The sequence below is a fragment of the Panthera leo genome, chromosome D3 (genome assembly GCF_018350215.1).
Source record: "Panthera leo isolate Ple1 chromosome D3, P.leo_Ple1_pat1.1, whole genome shotgun sequence".
NCBI lineage: Eukaryota > Metazoa > Chordata > Mammalia > Carnivora > Felidae > Panthera > Panthera leo.
This window is the reverse complement of record NC_056690.1, coordinates 6,022,669-6,038,840: the sequence shown is the minus strand read 5'-3', so window position 1 is coordinate 6,038,840 and position 16,172 is coordinate 6,022,669. Positions and strand designations below refer to the sequence as shown.

The window sequence follows — 16,172 nt, the reverse complement described above, 5'->3', positions numbered from 1 at the left end:
AGTGTTGTGGTCTGAAAATAAGCATGGTATTGTTGCATTCACACAACTCCTGAAACAGAATGCTATGGGCACCAGTGACAGTCACAACAAAGTTTATTACAATGAGAGGCAAGGCCGACCGATCCGGACCAACACTCTTGATAAGAGTGTGGCCCCGAACAGCCGGGGTACAGAGTGTTTATGGCCGACCACATCGTTTTATCATCACCTGGGAACAGAACAGAGAAACAGTTCCCAGATGAGTTAGAAACAGTTGCTGGATGAAGTGATTATTTTAGACTTTTTGCTGCTAAGTTGCAACCAGTGGATCTCCTTGACCTTGCCTCTGATGCTCTTCTCTTTGAGCTTTTGTTTCCTTCATTGGTGAAGCCTGATTTGTAAGAGTATGAAGCATAATTTACAAGAGCAAAGCAAGGCTGTCATCTCTTGACCTTCAGTGTCAGAACAAAGCTGTTATTTTTCAAGCTACACGTTAGCCTTACACTACAATTTAACCCTTACAGTGTGATCTCAATCTTTTTGTATTTGCCGAGGGCTGATTTGTGACCCAGTATGTAATCTGTTCTGGAGAATGTTCCACGTGCACTCGAAAAGAATGTGTATTCTGCTTTAGGATGAAATGTTTCGAATATATCCATTCAGTCCATCTGGTCCAGTGTGTCATTTAAAGCCATTGTTTTCATTTACAATTGTTAGGTCTTCTTGGTAGATAGACCTCTTTATTATGATATAGTGCCCTTCTTCACCTCTTGTTACAGTCTTTGGTTTAAAATCTAGTTTGTCTGATATAAGTATGGCTATTCCGACTTTCTTTTGATGTCATTAGGATCGTAGATGGTTCTCCACCCCCCTCACTTTCAGTCTGGGTGTCTTTGGGTCTCATATCGATGGGTCTTTTAACCCATTCTGAAACCCTCGATCTTCTATGTCACTTATTCTCTCCTCTGCTTCTTCAATCCTGTTGTGACTCTATCCAGTCAGTTTTGCTTCTCAGTTACAGCATTTTCTTTTTCCAGTCTGACTAGTTTTTAGGTCTTTGATCTCCGTAGCAAGGGTTTCTCTGGAGTCTTCTGTGCTTTTTCTCAAGGCCAGCTAGTATTCTTCTGACTGGTGTTCTAAATTCTTGTTCAGATATATTGCTTATATCTGTGGTGAGCAAATCCCTGGCTGTGGTTTCTTGATCTTCCTTTGGGGGGGAATTCTCTGCCTTGTCATTTTGTCTAGGTTTTTGTCTTTTGCGTGTTGTGAGAGCTTGTTATGTTTCTTGCTCTTGAGAATACTGCTGTATTGAGGGGGTCGTACCTGGACCAGGGGGTCCAGGCCTGGTGCTTCGGGAAGGGTTTCTGGTGATGGGGCACTGTGCTGCTGTGCTTTGGTTGCTCTTTCCCCCAGGTCAGTCCTCTGCAGAGCTCCTCCTTGCTTGCAGTGAGGAGTGTTTGGACTTTTAACTACGTGCGCTTTGATTTGTTTGTTAAAGGAAGCTCGATCCAAAAAAAAGAGAAAAGGAAAAGGAACCAAAACCCCAAACAGACAAACAACTATAAGCCTGATTCCACGAGAGAAAAAAAGAGAGAAAGAACGAGACTCATTCAAAAAATGAGACAAGGGGGGCACCTGGGTGACTCAGTTGGTTGAATGTTCAACTCTTGATGTCGGCTCAGGTCATGATCCCAGGGTTGTGGGATCGAGCCCTGCGTCAGGCTCTGTGGTGAGTGTGGAGCCTGCTTGGGATTCTCTCCTTCTCTCTCTGCCTCTCCCCTACTCACATGTGCACTCTCTCTCTCAAATAATAAATAAACTTCAAAAAAGAAATTAAAAAAAACCCCAAAAAGCCCCACAAAAAGTGAGAGAAGGAAATGAAAATGCAAACAAATGAACAAAAAACTCTAAGTCTGATTCCAAAGGAAAACAAAACAAAAAAAAGTCTGGTCCTATTTCCAGCTTCAGAACTGAAGCTGACGCTTTGGAGCCCTCTATGATCAGTGGGTGGGGTGCGTGTGGGGGGGCCTGTGCTCCTCCTCTGGGGAGAGGCCCCCTGCACCGGCTGGCGCCCGGTCAGAGGGCTCTGCAGGGCGCAGGGGGCGCGGTCTGATGTAAGTGGCTCGAGCCTCCACTGGGGGCGCTGTGTTGCTTGCTGAAGTCCCGGGTGCTGGTGGTCGGGGAAGGTGGCATCACCCCGCTCTCCGGTCCCCAGGGAGGGGAGCTCAGGCCTCCCAGGCGAGCCTACGGTCTCCCCTCCTGTGTCCCAGGCTTCCGACAGATCCCTGCCAACAGGCCGACTGTGCCCAGGCTGGTGGGGCTGGGATTCGAAACTCCCAATCTTGGGGCGCCTGGGTGGCTCAGTGGGTTGAGCGTCTGACTCTTGGTTTCCGATTGGGACACGATCTCACACTTCGTGCAACTGAGCCTCACGTTGGGCTCTGCACCGACAGCATAGATCCTGCTTGGGATTCGCTCTCTCTCTCTCGCTCTCTCTCTCTCTTTCAAAATAAATGTTTAAAATAAAAAAGAAAAACTTCAAATCTTAAAGAACCTGCTCCTCCCTCCGGAGGAGCCCCTTGCGGTGCTGCGCCTGGCTCTGTTCGGTCCCAGAAAAGCAGTTGTGTGGCCCCGTAGGCGCCTGGAGTTTATGGTGACGCACAGTGACAAGCTGTGGCCACGTTGTGTGCCCTTAGCGCGCGCCTCTGTCCCCTGCTGTGGATCGGCTGCTCAGGTGTGCCCCCAAGTCTTTTGTTCTGGGAGAGGCCATCTGCCCTCTTCCAGATGTACTCTGAGAAGGGGAAGGTTCTCTCCCAGTGCACCCCCGGGGATCCCCACCTGACATGCTGTCGCCGGTCTTCTCGTCCCCCCCTCCACCCCCGGCCCGGATCGACTTCCGGGAATGGTGCAAACTTCCAGACCCTCAGAATGTGAGCTCCTCTGTTTGCAAAAACTTGTGATAGTCCGTTTCTCTCGATTCCCCGGTCGGTGGTTTTGGGGGGTGTTTTTCTTGCACGACCCGAACCCCCTCTCTCCCCCACTCTCTTCTGTCTTCTCTCCGGAAAAAGGGCTCCCTCCCCTCCAAGGCACCGCGGCTCTTCTCTCCCCCAGTTCACGTCTCTGAGCCTCCTGGTACCTGCCACGGTCTCTCCCTCTAATTGTGCAGATTGTTCTCTTAATCCTCAGGCTGATTTCCTAGGTGCTCAGAATGATATGATGTTGACCGAGCTGGGCTCCAGGGACCAGGCAGGTCCAGGGTCCCCCTACCCCTCTGCCATCGTAACTCCTTCTCTCTCTCACTTCTTGGTGTGAGCACATTCTGCCAGGATTCTCTGCCTCCAGCTTACCAACGGGTAAGGAAGGGCTGGGTGGGTTGCCTGCTCTTTGTCCTATGTCATCGCTCAGGGGGAGTAGTTGGCCAACACAGGGAAATGACAGGAAGTTATAGAACCGATATGGTGGTTTCCTGATCAGGTGTGTTTCCTAGCTCACTGTTCTGGAAGCAAACTCCGGCTTGAAGGGAGAAGGTGGTCTCTCATCGCAGCCTGTGTCCTCGTGTACTTGTCTTTGATGTGACACATTTCCCTGTGCTGGCTGCGAATGTCCCCCCAGCCCCCTGAACTGCCGTACGTGGGCCCAGTAGAATTCTGTGCTCGTGGGGCTGTATGTGACAAAGTGGAAGCAGACAAGTAGATCCCACGTATCTGCTCACATGTGTGCACGGCCGCCCTATCAGATTTCATTTACAAAACACATGCTCAAAGATAAAATTACTGGGGTGCCTGGGTGGCTCAGTTGGTTGAACATCCGACTTCCGCTCAGGCCGTGATCTCACAGTTTGGGAGTTCCAGCCCCGTGGCGGGCTCTGTGCCGACAGCTCGGAGCCCGGAGCCTGCTTCGGATTCTGGGTCTCCCTCTCTCTCTGCCCCTCCCCTGCTCACGCTCTCTCTCTTTGTCTCTCCACAATAAATAAATGTTAAAAAAAAATAATTTCAAGACGTTTGTAGCAGATCCTTCTACCCAGCACGGGGTCCTACTAAGCCTGAGCCCCTGTGCACCTGCCTGGGTCACTCACCTATGAAGCTGGCCCTGGCAAATACCTACATAGTCCGTGGCTTTATGGAGTTTCCAGTCTGGGAGAGGAAAGGTGGCAGACGTAATAATCATATAAATGCATAGGTGTGGCTGAAGTGAGTGCTCTACTGTTGGGGCTTTTGGGGTGTGTACTTGAAGCCTGATCTGTTCTGAGGGCTTGGACGTGACCAAGTGGTATTCATTGATGAGAAGTAGCTAGCTAGGCAGTTTGAACTGCACGTACAAAGGCCCTGTGACAGAAAGGAATGTGGAAGTAAAAGCAGGCCAGCGAGGCTGCAAGGAGGTGGGGTGTGGGGAGCGGTGGGGGAAGGGGTTGGGTAGGTGGGGGCCTGAACATGCAGACTTTGCAAACTGTGTCAGGATGTGTGGATCTTGTCCCATGTGCAGTGGGCATAGTACCAGAGGTCTTAGACTGGGAGGAAGTTGCCTGTGTGACATGATTCTTGCCCTCAGACAAATCTAGACATGCAATCTATTTGCAGTTAAAACGTTCATGAGAGGAGCGCCTCGGTGGCTCAGTCAGTTAAGCATCCGACTTTGACTCAGGTCATGATCTTATGGTTTGTGGGTTCGAGCCCCGCATCGGGCTCTGTGCCGACAGCTCAGAGCCTGGAGCCTGCTTCGGATTCTGTGTCTCCCTCCCTCTCTGCCCCTCCCCTGCTCGACCCTGTCTCTTGCTCAAGAGTAAATAAACGTTAAACACACTCATGGAAAACCGAAAGGCAGCCTCCCTGTGTTTTGTTTGTTTGGACAGGTTATGGAGGAATTTTACAATATATTTGGTCCAGAACTAAAGGCAGTGACGGGGGATCCCAAGCGCATTGACGATGTCCTGTGCAGGGTGGACAGCCTGGTCACCCCCATGGAAAACCTGACCTTTGACCCCTTCAGCATCAAGTCTTCCCAGTACTGGAAGTATGTGATGGATGAATTCAAGATTGAAGTTCTGGCAAGTAACTCATCTATAGATTTGATCTTGGGAGTGGGTACCATGGTTCCCCCATGTTAAATTTGTTTCGTTATGCTTAGGATTTTTTTTTTTTTTTATCACAAAAAGTAATACCCTTACTTGTAAAAAACAGAAGCAATACCATAAGAGAGTCCTAAATACAGACCGGACCGAGGATTGCTGCAGGGGAGGAAGGTGGGGGGATGGGCTAAACGGATGGTGGGCATTAAGGAGGGCACTTGTTGGGATGAGCACGGGGCGTCATATATGAGGGATGAATCACTGGGTTCTACTTCTGAAACCAATGCTACACGTATATGTCAACTAACTTGAATTTAAATAAATAAATAAATAAAAACAAATGATACTGAGGAATGTAAGATAAAAATGAACATTCCTTAATCTTTTTTGTCCCCATTCCTATCTCTAGGCAGAATAAGGTTAAGTCAAGCTAGACACAGTAGCATCTCCACAAAGGTGGGTTTGCTGTATAATTGGGGAGGACATAGGAGGCTGAAGAATGGGACTTGGTTTAGTAGGCAGTAGGGAGCCACTGAGGTTACAGAGTGAGGTAATCAGAATTATGGTTGACGAAGGTTCTTCTGGTCACAGCATAGGCTGATTTAGGCCGGGGAATGAGAGGAGGTGGGGAGATGATATTAGGAGGTTGTGGCCTGGGGTACGGGGGAGGCAGAACCTGTCAAAGAGAGGCTGTAGCTGAGAATATGGTTTCACGCCACACAGCGTGATACGATGGGGGATGGTCCATCGTGGTTACTCTTTCAGCTTCATGTGGGAGGCACATCAGCAGCGTCCCCACTTTAGGTCTTGAGTAATTGTTTTTATAACCAGAGCATCTTTTTCTATGGGCAACCCCAGACTGTTCTTGGGTTATCTAAACATTTCCATTTTAATTACATCCGGTGTATTCTTAGCTTCTGTTTTGTTTTAAGTGTTATTTTCATTTATTTTTTAATTTAATATTTACTTATTTTTAGAGAGAGAGAGAGAGAGAGAAACAGAGCATGAATGGGGGAGGAACAGAGAGAGAGGGACACACAGAATCCCAAGCAGGCTCCAGGCTCTGAGCTGTCAGCACAGGGCCCGATGCAAGGCTTGAAGTCATGGACCACGAGATCATGACCTGAGCTGAAGTCAGTCACTCAACTGACTGAGCCACCCAGACGCCCCTATTAATTTTTATTTTTAAAAATGTTTAGTTAGAGGGAGGGACAGAGTGCACAAGTGTGGGAGGGGCAGACAGAGAGAGGGAGACACAGAATCTGAAGCTGTCAGCTCAGAGTCTGACGTGGGGCTCAAACCCACAAACTGTGAGATCGTGACCTGAGCTGAAGTCAGAGGGTAACCGACTGAGCCACCCACGCGCCCCTAAGTGTTACTAATTTTTAAATTGAATTTTTCATTGAAGTCACTTTGTCAAGTAATACTAAAAGGCAAATAATAAGAAAAAACAGCCCCATGCTTAACCTTCTCCGTTCCCATTCTTGATGTCATTTTTCACAATTCTAGATGTTTCTTTTGTTGTTCACCTTCATATTTTCTAAAGAACTTGCCAATGTGGTTATCTCCTGATGTATCTAATATAATCAGTTTCAGACAACTGTTAACTTTTCAGAGTAGATGTGGACTTTACTGTCCTACTCCTTCCCCATACCCACTTGTCCCCCTGTCATCTAACATAGATTTATCATAACTTTTGGCTAAATTAATGATTAGTGTTTACTCCTTATGTCTGTGTAAACAGTGTTCACTGCTGAGCCAAGAAGCACATCATAAGCACACTGCCTTTCTTGTTCAACCCTTCATTTTTCCTGAAGTTAATCATTGCTTTTATTTTTATTTGCCTGGTTATTTACATACCTGTTATTTTTTCCCCCAACTGCTCTAACATCTCTGCCACATATTTATCAATAATGGGTTCTGTCTGCTTAAAAATATGAGTGCTATTAGTTTCCTGGAGGCCTTTGTCCCAGAGCTCTCTGTCCTTCTGTCCCAGTCTATATTGTTTGCTCTTTAGCTTTATTGCAAAGTAGTCACCCTAGGACTTCTCATCTTTTCTCCTCTGTATTGGATCCTGTTTTCTAGATTTCACATCTTCCTCTTTTCTTGTTTAGGCCTTTGTTTTGCTGAAGCACATTTTTTAGTATCTTCCTAAGAAAGGTTTCATGGGACATCTCTCTTTTATGTCTTGTGTGAATTCTGGAATAAAGTTAGGTACAGAATTTAAGATTGAAGTAACTTTTCTTTGGGCGAGGGGGGCGTCTGGATGGCTAAGTCGGTTGGGTGCCTGACCCTCGATTTCGGCTCTGGTCATGATCTCACATGACCAGAGTTCAAGCCCTGCATCGGGCTCTGTGCTGATAGCATGGATCCTGCTTGGGATTCTTCCTGTCTCTCTGCCCCTCCCCTGCTTGTGCTCTCTCAGTCTTTCAAATTAAGACTTAAACAAACAAAAAAGAAATAACTTTTCTTCAGATATTGAGGGTATTGTTCATTGATTTCTAGCTTCTAGCATTATCACAACTCTGCTGTCCTTCTGATTCAATTTTTCTAGAACTAACCTTCCACTCTTCATAGACTGGGGCGGGATGAGGGTATAGAGGGTACATGGTGGCCTGGCTGTGCAGGGCGGAGGAGGGATCCTGTGTTTGCCCCTCGCCTTCCTGGTGCCTCGTGTCTCCAAATGTTCATGGAGGTCTCGTGGGGAGTAAACAGGTACCTACCTGTTCCCCTATTGCCAGCATTTCGTTGTAATCCTCTGCCTTCTGTAGAGTTACTTTCCATCTGCCTAAGACTCCTGAACTATCTTCTCTCCTGTTGTGTCCTCTCCTGCTTTCTTTGTTTGTAGGAGTTAACACTTAAAAAAAAATTTCCTTCCTACCATTCTGAGTGGAACAAGGGGAGGGGAACAGAAAACCAATGTAGCCAATCTGCTGTTTTTAACTGGGCACCAGCTTCCACTAAAGCACAAGGGAAATCTATCGCAAGTCACAAATTTGTTTTTTGCTTATTTCTTGCCGCTTTGTTTTTGCAGGATAATTATGGGGACGTGAGGGCTGTGTTTCTGACTTGTGCTTTTTTTTTTTTTTTTTTTTTTGGCAGGTTATTGAAAAAGAAGCAAAAAATTTTATTGATGAATCTTTTAAGACACTTCGATCAGCTGAAGCAGCGTTTGACATGCTTCTAAAATTTAAGCATATTCGTTCACGGGACGCTATTAATCGGCAAATGATGATGAAATTTAATGATATCCTGGCACAGTATTGTAAAGAGGTAATTGAAAGATCGACAGGTGCCAGAGCAGTGGAAGGACACTGGGCAAAATGTGGAGAACTGAATGGGGCCATTATCTGTCTCTCCTATTCAAATTCAGAGAGGCTGTGGAATTTTCCCCAGTGAGCATGTCACATGCCACAGATAACCAAAACAAAGTGGGTTTGTTTGTTTAGTGAGGAAATTCAGTAAGGATTTATCAAGTACAATATCATACACCTTACATTGTGATGGGCTCTGTACGAGTTTGTAGTTGTAACAATCACATTAGTAACAGCAGAAGTCCTAGCTAACCGTGTGCCGAGATCATGTATGTATTTGCATATTAATTCAGAACAATGTATCCGGTGCTCACATATTTCCAGGTATGGTGTTAGGCACAGAGGTAGGTAAATGAAACGCAGATTTTTCCTTCAAGTACCCAGTGGGAGAAACAGACAAAAAAACAAAAACAAAAAAACCCAACTTATCATCTTATTCAGAGGATGAAATGAGAATATGTGAAATAATTTGGTCAACGTCAGTTAGCAAAATACAAAGGGACAAACTGGTCTCCAAATATGTGGTTTCCTCTTGATGCGGTACCAAGAGGCTACGAACTTTGTAGTAAAAACCTTTACTTTGTAGTAAAGGTTTGTTATTTTACGTGAAGCTTTGAAGGTCAGAAGTCTACAGTGGTTGCACTGGGTTGAAAACAAGGAGTCAACAGGGCTGTAGCCTTTCTGGAGTCTCTAGGGAGATTGGATCTCCTTGTTTTTTTTCCCCCCAGCTTTTAGAGATTCGTGGCCCCCTTCCATCTCCAAAGCCAGCGATGGCTAGTCCCACTTCCGTCTGGGGAAAGACTCTGACCCTCTCTTCCGCCTCTTCCTTCCTTTTGTAAGGGCCCTTGTGATTACCTTGGGCCCACTCAGATAATCCGGGGTCATAGTCCTATTATGAGGTCAGCTGATTGTCAACCTCAATTCCCCTTTGTCATGTAATGTAGTAAATTTACAGATTCTGGGCATCGGGACCAGGGGATGCCTGGGGGGTGGGGGGGGGATGTTATTCTGTCTCCCACATCTAATTACCCACGTGAGAGTGTGGAGATGCTTCTTTTAAAATGCAGGTCCAGGGGCGCCTGGGGGGCTCAGTCGTTTAAGTGTCTGACTTCGGCTCAGCTCATGATCTCGAAGGTCGTGAGTTCAAGCCCAGCATCAGGCTCTGTGCTGACAGCTCAGAGCCGGGAGCCTCCTTCGGATTCTGTGTGTGTGTGTGTGTGTCTCTCTCCTTCTCTCTCTCTGCCCCTCCCCGGTTCGTGCCCTGTTTCTCTCCTCTCTGTCTCTCTCTTTCTCTCAAAAATTAACTTAAAAAATAAAATAATAAAATACAGGTCCAGACCATGTGGTCCACCAAATCCACTTCTGGGTGTATACCCTAAAAAATTGCAAAGAAGGCTTTTTTAAAATGTTTGTTTATTTTGAGGGAGAGAGAGAGAGAGCAAGCGGGGGAGGGAAGAGGGAGAGAGAGAATCCAACCAGGCCCCGTGTTGTCAGGGCACACCCCGACGCGGGGCCTGAACTCATGAACTGTGATAGATGAATGGATACATAAAATGTGGTCTGTCCATACAATGGAATATTCCCAGCCTTAGAAAGCAAGGATATTCTTTTTCTCTTTTAAATTTTTATTTATGTATTAAAAATTTTTTTTAATGTTTATTTTTTGTTATTTTTTTTTAATGTTTACTTATTATCGAGAGACAGAGCATGAGCATGGGAGGGGCAGAGAGACGGGGAGACGCAGAATCTGAAGCAGGCTCCAGGCTCTGAGCTGTCAGCACAGAGGCCGACGTGGGGCTCGAACCCACTAACTGTGAAGTCATGACCTGAGCTGAAGTCGGACGCTTAACCGACTGAGCCACCCAGGCGCCCCTTAATGTTTATTTTTGAGAGAGACAGAGCATGAGCATGAGCAGGGGAGGGGCAGAAAGAGACGGAGATGCAGAATCCGAAGCAGGTTCCAGGCTCCGAGCTGTCAGCACAGAGCCCGACGTGGGGCCCGAACCCACGAACCGTGAGATCATGACGTGAGCCGAAGTCCGACGCCCAACCGACGGAGCCCCCCGGGCGCCCCAAGAAAGGACATTGTGACACAGGCTCCAACATGGGTGAATCTGAAGACATTATGTTAAGTGAGAGAAGCCAGTCAAAAAAACCCCAATTACTGTATGATTCCACTTACATGAGGTGTTTAGAGGAGTCAGATTCCCGGAGGCAGGAAGTAGAGTGGAGAGCACCAGCGGCCAGGGGAGGAGGAGGGGGAGTTAGTGTTTCACGGGTCAGTGTGTCAGTTTGAGACCATGAAAGTGTGGGAGGTGGATGCAGGTGGTGGTTGTGTGACGGTGTGAATGTGCTTAATGCCACTGAAATGCACTTAAACATGGTAAGCTTTGAGGCGCCTGGGTGGCTCAGTCAGTTGGGCATCCGACTCTCGGTTTCGGCTCAGGTCATGATCGCACAGTTGGTGAGTTCGAGCCCCGCATCGGGCTCCGTGCTGACAGCTGCTTGGGATTCTCTCTCCCCTCTCTCTCTCTGCCCTGCAACCCCCCCCCGCCAATACATAACCATTAAAAATGTAAAGACCTACATCTCAAGTTAAATCTTTCTTGGCGAACATGCTGATGCATATCACAGACCACTTTTGATTGCTTTTCAGATCGACATAGTTAATAAACTCTTTGTTCAGAACCTGGACAACCCGCCACTGTGTAAGAACCACCCTCCGGTAGCAGGTGCCATCTACTGGGAACGGTCCCTGTTCTTTCGGATCAAGCACACCATCCTCCGATTTCAGGAAGTGGAGGAGATATTGGAGAGTGACCGAGGAAGAGAGGTATGTTGCTTCCCCGGAGCTGTCGCCGGGCGTATCTCACGGGCGACCTAGAGCCGCCGGTGTGAGGAGCAGATCCTGGCCTGCGACTTCGAAGGCCTTTCCTGTGGTCCCTGATTTCGGGCTCATACATATGATCGGGCTTCTCCCTGAACTTGATTTTCAGCTTCTCTGGAGGGTGACCATCTTTCTGATAATACTGTTCCTCCCCCACCCATGGGGTTTTGAATGTTATATAGAAGGGGTTGACAAATCTTTTCTTGAAAGGTCCAGAGAGTAGGGGCGCCTGGGTGGCTCTAGTCGGTTAAGCGTCCTACGGCTCAGGTCACGATTTCGCGGTTCGTGAGTTCGAGTCCCACATCGGGCTCTGCGCTGACAACTCAGAGCCTGGAGCCTGCTTCGGATTCTGTGTCTCCCTCTCTCTCTCTCCCCCTCCCTTTCTTGCGCACGCTCTCTCTCTCAAAAATAAATAAACGTTAAAAATAAATTTCAAAAGGTAAAAGCCGTTCTTAGCTCTTGGGCTGAGGTCTGCTGATCTCTGCTCGTCGGCCTGGATTTCAAGCCGTACCTTCTCATACATACCCTGCAAAATTCTTGGAAATCTGTATACCTATTTTTGCAAAATGCACTAACATTTTTTTTTTAATAGAGTGAGAGAAAGAGAGGAAAAGGTGTTAGATTTCTGAGGACAAACTGACGATTGCTGAGTTCTTTGACAGGTGAGACAGAAGTACTTGGAGGTGGGCTGGACAATGAAAGACTACGAAGACAGAAAGTATGAGCTGTGGAAAGAGGTAACGGAACAGGCCCTGCCGAATCTTATGAAGAAGAGTCTGCTTACTAAGGTGCGTACTTCCAGACCCTTGTCCAGATCGTGGCGGTCGGGTTAGGTGATGGCGTCTGCGATTTTCTGGAGGTCTGGTTTGTCGGCACGGTTTGCCGTTGATAGGTATTTCCAAGTGGAAGACAGAGAAGGGCCAAGGTTGTCCGGGGAGGAGAGGACAGGGGCAGAGAGGGAGGAGGCGGAGGCAGCATAAGGTCACGGTTAGGAAATGCGCCCGAATCCGGCAGCCCTGCTGACTCTGTGGGCGAGTGGCTTCACACCGAGCCTCAGTTTCCCCATTTGTAAAACGAGTTGGATCAGATGATATCAACACGCAAAGTATTAGCTGAATCGGGTGTGAAATGGCTGACAGTTGAGCTATGGAAAAAACACCATTTTGCACGATTCACCCTTATGTACAGTGCTTTAGCCGGAGCCTACTGCCCAGCAGATGCTCCGTAAAGAAATACTAGCCGTGAGGGAGGAGACACCCGCGCACAGCATCTCTAGGTGTGTGGCCTCTGAAACCCTGAAGTAGGTTCCGAAATGAGTGCAGAGGGCCAGACTGGAGACGGCTTGGGTCCCATCAAAAGGGGCAGCTCCTGCTCAATCCCGGTCTCTGCTTGTCAGCGTTCCTGGTTTTTCCAGGGAAGCCAGAATTCCGGATTTGCGTGCGATTGAGCGCTTTTTGGACGTGGGTGGCTAAGTCGAATTCTTTAAACCCTGTTCACTGAACAAAATACGTGTTCTAGCTAGCTCCAGCCAGCCTCCCGGTCCATCAGGGCATCAAGGGCCCTACGCTGATCGTCTGCAAATTTATGTTGAACTTGGGTCGTCTGGACCGCTTCTTGGACCGCCCTTGCCATGCTTGTGAAATGTCTCTTCCACAGACTTCTGCCGCTGCTGATGAGGCTGCGAACTCCGAGAAGGGGGCCGTGTTTGTAATAAATTTTTCACCTGCTCTCAGGGAGATTATTAACGAAACAAAGTACTTGGAACAGTTAGGATTCCCCGTCCCCGAGTTAGCAAGAAATGTTGCTCTCCAGGAGGACAAATTTCTTAGGTAAAAAGATTTGTCTCTTAAATCAACAGGGAACTTTTTGATCTCAGGACCCCTTCCTATTCCATTCCGTTAAAAATTATTGACAACCCCACCCCCTCCTGCTTTCATTTGTCTGCATTTTATAGCTACCGGTATTTACCATGCTGGAAATTAAAACGAAGCAATGTGCGAACTGTGTATCTCTCCATTCACCTGAAAGTAACAATAACAAACCTGTTATGTGTTAAAACAAACACTTCCTAATGAGAAGTATACCGATATTTTCCAGAAAAGGAAGTTAGTGGGAAGGTTGGCATTGTTTTAAATTTCTGCAAACCTTTCGATCAAAGTTTTAGGCTGGTTAAAGGTCTTTTGTAACGTAGATAAAGGGTAAGCTGTTTACGAGCTCTGTTGTGCGTCCTCATGTCAATGACTTTCCTGTAACGCACAGGTACACAGACGGAATACAGCGTATGCTGGATCATTATCACATGCTCGTAGGAAAGTTAAATGAGGCAGAGGCTCTGCTTCTCGACGATCATTCCCAGGAATTGATAAGAGTCTTTAGGTCTGGATATAAGAGGTTAAACTGGAACTCACTAGGTAACATAATTCATCCTCCTATTCATTGCCTTGTAGACTTTGGAATGCAAAAGATATATGCTTGTAGATTATTTTAGTTGAATTATAATCTTTGCGTGTCTATAGATACGGTCAACACCCAGGTTTTGAATATTAATCATTTATATTTGGTGGAACTTTGAATTCATCTCAAGGCTTTTGTTGGGACTGAAGACAAGATTTGGGCACTCTGCTGACCCAGTGCTTTCTCCTCCAAAAATAAAGCAGCCTTTACTGTTTTTCCTAATATTTTTCTATTGTTTTCTAATATTAACAATTTTAATTTTGAGATAATTTATAGATTCACACCCAGTTGTAAGAATTAATACAGAGAGGTCCTGTTTACCCTTTACCCAGTGCCCTGGCAGTAACTTCTTGCAAAACTGTAGTACAACGCACAACTCAGATGCATGGACAGTTGAGGCACAGAGCATTTCCATGCCACAGGGATAACTCATGTTGCCCTTTTATTTATATTTATTTTTAAAAAATTAAAAAAATTTTTAATGTTTATTTATTGTTGAGAGAGGGAGAGAGACAGAGTGTGAGCAGGGGGCGGGGGTGCAGAGAGAGAGGGAGACACAGAATCCGAAGCAGACTCCAGGCTCTGAGCTGTCAGCACAGAGCCTGACACGGGGCTCGAACCCGTGAGCTGTGAGATCATGACCTGAGCCGAAGTCAGCCGCTTAACCGACTGAGCCACCCAGGCGCCCCTATTTAAAAAAAATTTTTAATGTTTATTTTTGAGAGAGAGAAGGAGGCAGGCAGAGAGGGAGGGAGACACAGAATCTGAAGCAGGTTCCGGGCTCTGAGCTGTCGGCACAGAGGCCGACGTGGGGCTGGAATTCACAAACTGTGAGATCATGACCTGAGCCAAAGTCGGACGCTCAACCAACTGAGCCACCCAGGTGCTCCACATGTTGCCCTTTAAAAAAAAAAAATTTTTAATGTTTATTTATTTTGACAGAGAGAGAGAGAGAGACAGAGCATAAGTGGGGGAGGGGCAGAGAGAGAGAGGGAGACACAGAATTGGAAGCAGGCTCCAGGCACCAAGCTGTCAGCACAGAGCCCGACGCGGGGCTCGAACTCACGGAGCGCGAGATCATGACCCAAGCCGAAGTCGGACGCTCAACTGACTGAGCCACCCAGGGACCCCACATGTTGCCCTTTTAAAGTCCTACCCACCTCACTCCCATTCCCAGCCTCAACCCGTGCAATCGCGAATCCATTCTCCATTTCTATAATTTCGTCATTTCTAGAGTGCTCTATAAAGGAAATCATATATGCCCTTTTGGGTTGACTTTTCCACCTTAGCCTGATTCTCTGGAGGGTCGTCCAAGACGTTGCACATATCGGTAGTGTGTTCCTCTGGTGACTGAAATCTCATGGTTTCAATGTGCCACAGTTAGGTTAGCCATTCACCTGTTGAAGGATATCTGGGTTGCTTCCAGGTTTGGCTATGATGAGTAGACGTTTGTGCCATAAAGCCATTTGTGTGTGGGGTTTTATGTGAACGTGAGTTTCATTTCACTGGGATAAGTGCTCAGGAGTGCAGTTTCTGGGTCCCCTACTACTCGCATATTTAGTCTTTTTTTTTTTTTTTTTTAAATTAATTGCCGTGGAGCTGGCTGTGCTATCGTATATTTCCACCTGCAATGTATGTTCCACTTTTTCTGGATGTTGGCCAGTATTTTGGTATTATCACTATTTTTAAAAAATTGTAGCCATCATGTAGCTCTGTGATGATCTCATGGCTTTGATTTGCATTTCTGTATTGGGGGATGATGCTGAGAATCGTTTCGTGTGCTTCTTTGCCATCTGTATGTCTTTTTTGGTGAGATGTCTGTGTTTTTGCCCATCTTCTAATCCTATTGTTTGCTTTTTTACTTTGAGAGTTCTTTATATGGTTTAGATACTAGCCTTTTGTGGGATACGTGGTTTGCAGATATTTTCTCCCAGTCTGTAGCTTGTGTTTTCATTCTCCTAACAGCATCTTTTGCAGAGCAAAAGTTTAAAATTTTGAGAACCCCAATTTATCAAGTTTTCCTTTTATGGATCATGCTTTTGGTGTCAAGTCTAAGGACTCTTTTTGCCTAGACTGACATCCCAAAGATTTTCTCCTTTTTTTCCCCCAAGTATGTTATAATTTTATATTTTCTAGGTAAGTCTGTGATCAATCTTGATTTTTTTTTTTCTGTACAAAGTGTGAGGCTTAAGGTGAGGCTAATTTCTCCTCCTTCTCCTTGACTATGGCTATCCAATTGCTTCAGCATCATTTGTTGAAAAGGGTGACTTTTTCCCATTAAGTTGCATTTGCACCTTTGTAAAACACCAGTTGGTCATATTTGTATGGGTCTGTTTCTGGGTTTTGTGTTCTGTTGATCTATGTGTCTGTAGCTATATGCTAAGTCTCGAAATTGGGTAGGTAGCCTGATTCTAACCATTTTTTCTCTTAAGCAAATTGTTTTGGCTGTTCCAGTTTCTTTGTTTTTCCATAT

The 16,172-nt window shown here is 46.4% G+C and overlaps 1 protein-coding gene across 1 annotated transcript in view; it reads left to right on the top strand.

Moving 5' to 3' along the window:
• Window positions 1-16,172, top strand: part of DNAH10 (dynein axonemal heavy chain 10) — a 151,903-nt gene that overhangs the window by 30,721 nt on the left and 105,010 nt on the right. Inside the window, 6 exon segments of the mRNA XM_042909590.1 lie at window positions 4,829-5,023; window positions 8,147-8,317; window positions 11,015-11,191; window positions 11,908-12,033; window positions 12,902-13,074; window positions 13,505-13,656. Coding sequence (XP_042765524.1) covers window positions 4,829-5,023; window positions 8,147-8,317; window positions 11,015-11,191; window positions 11,908-12,033; window positions 12,902-13,074; window positions 13,505-13,656 — 994 coding nt within the window.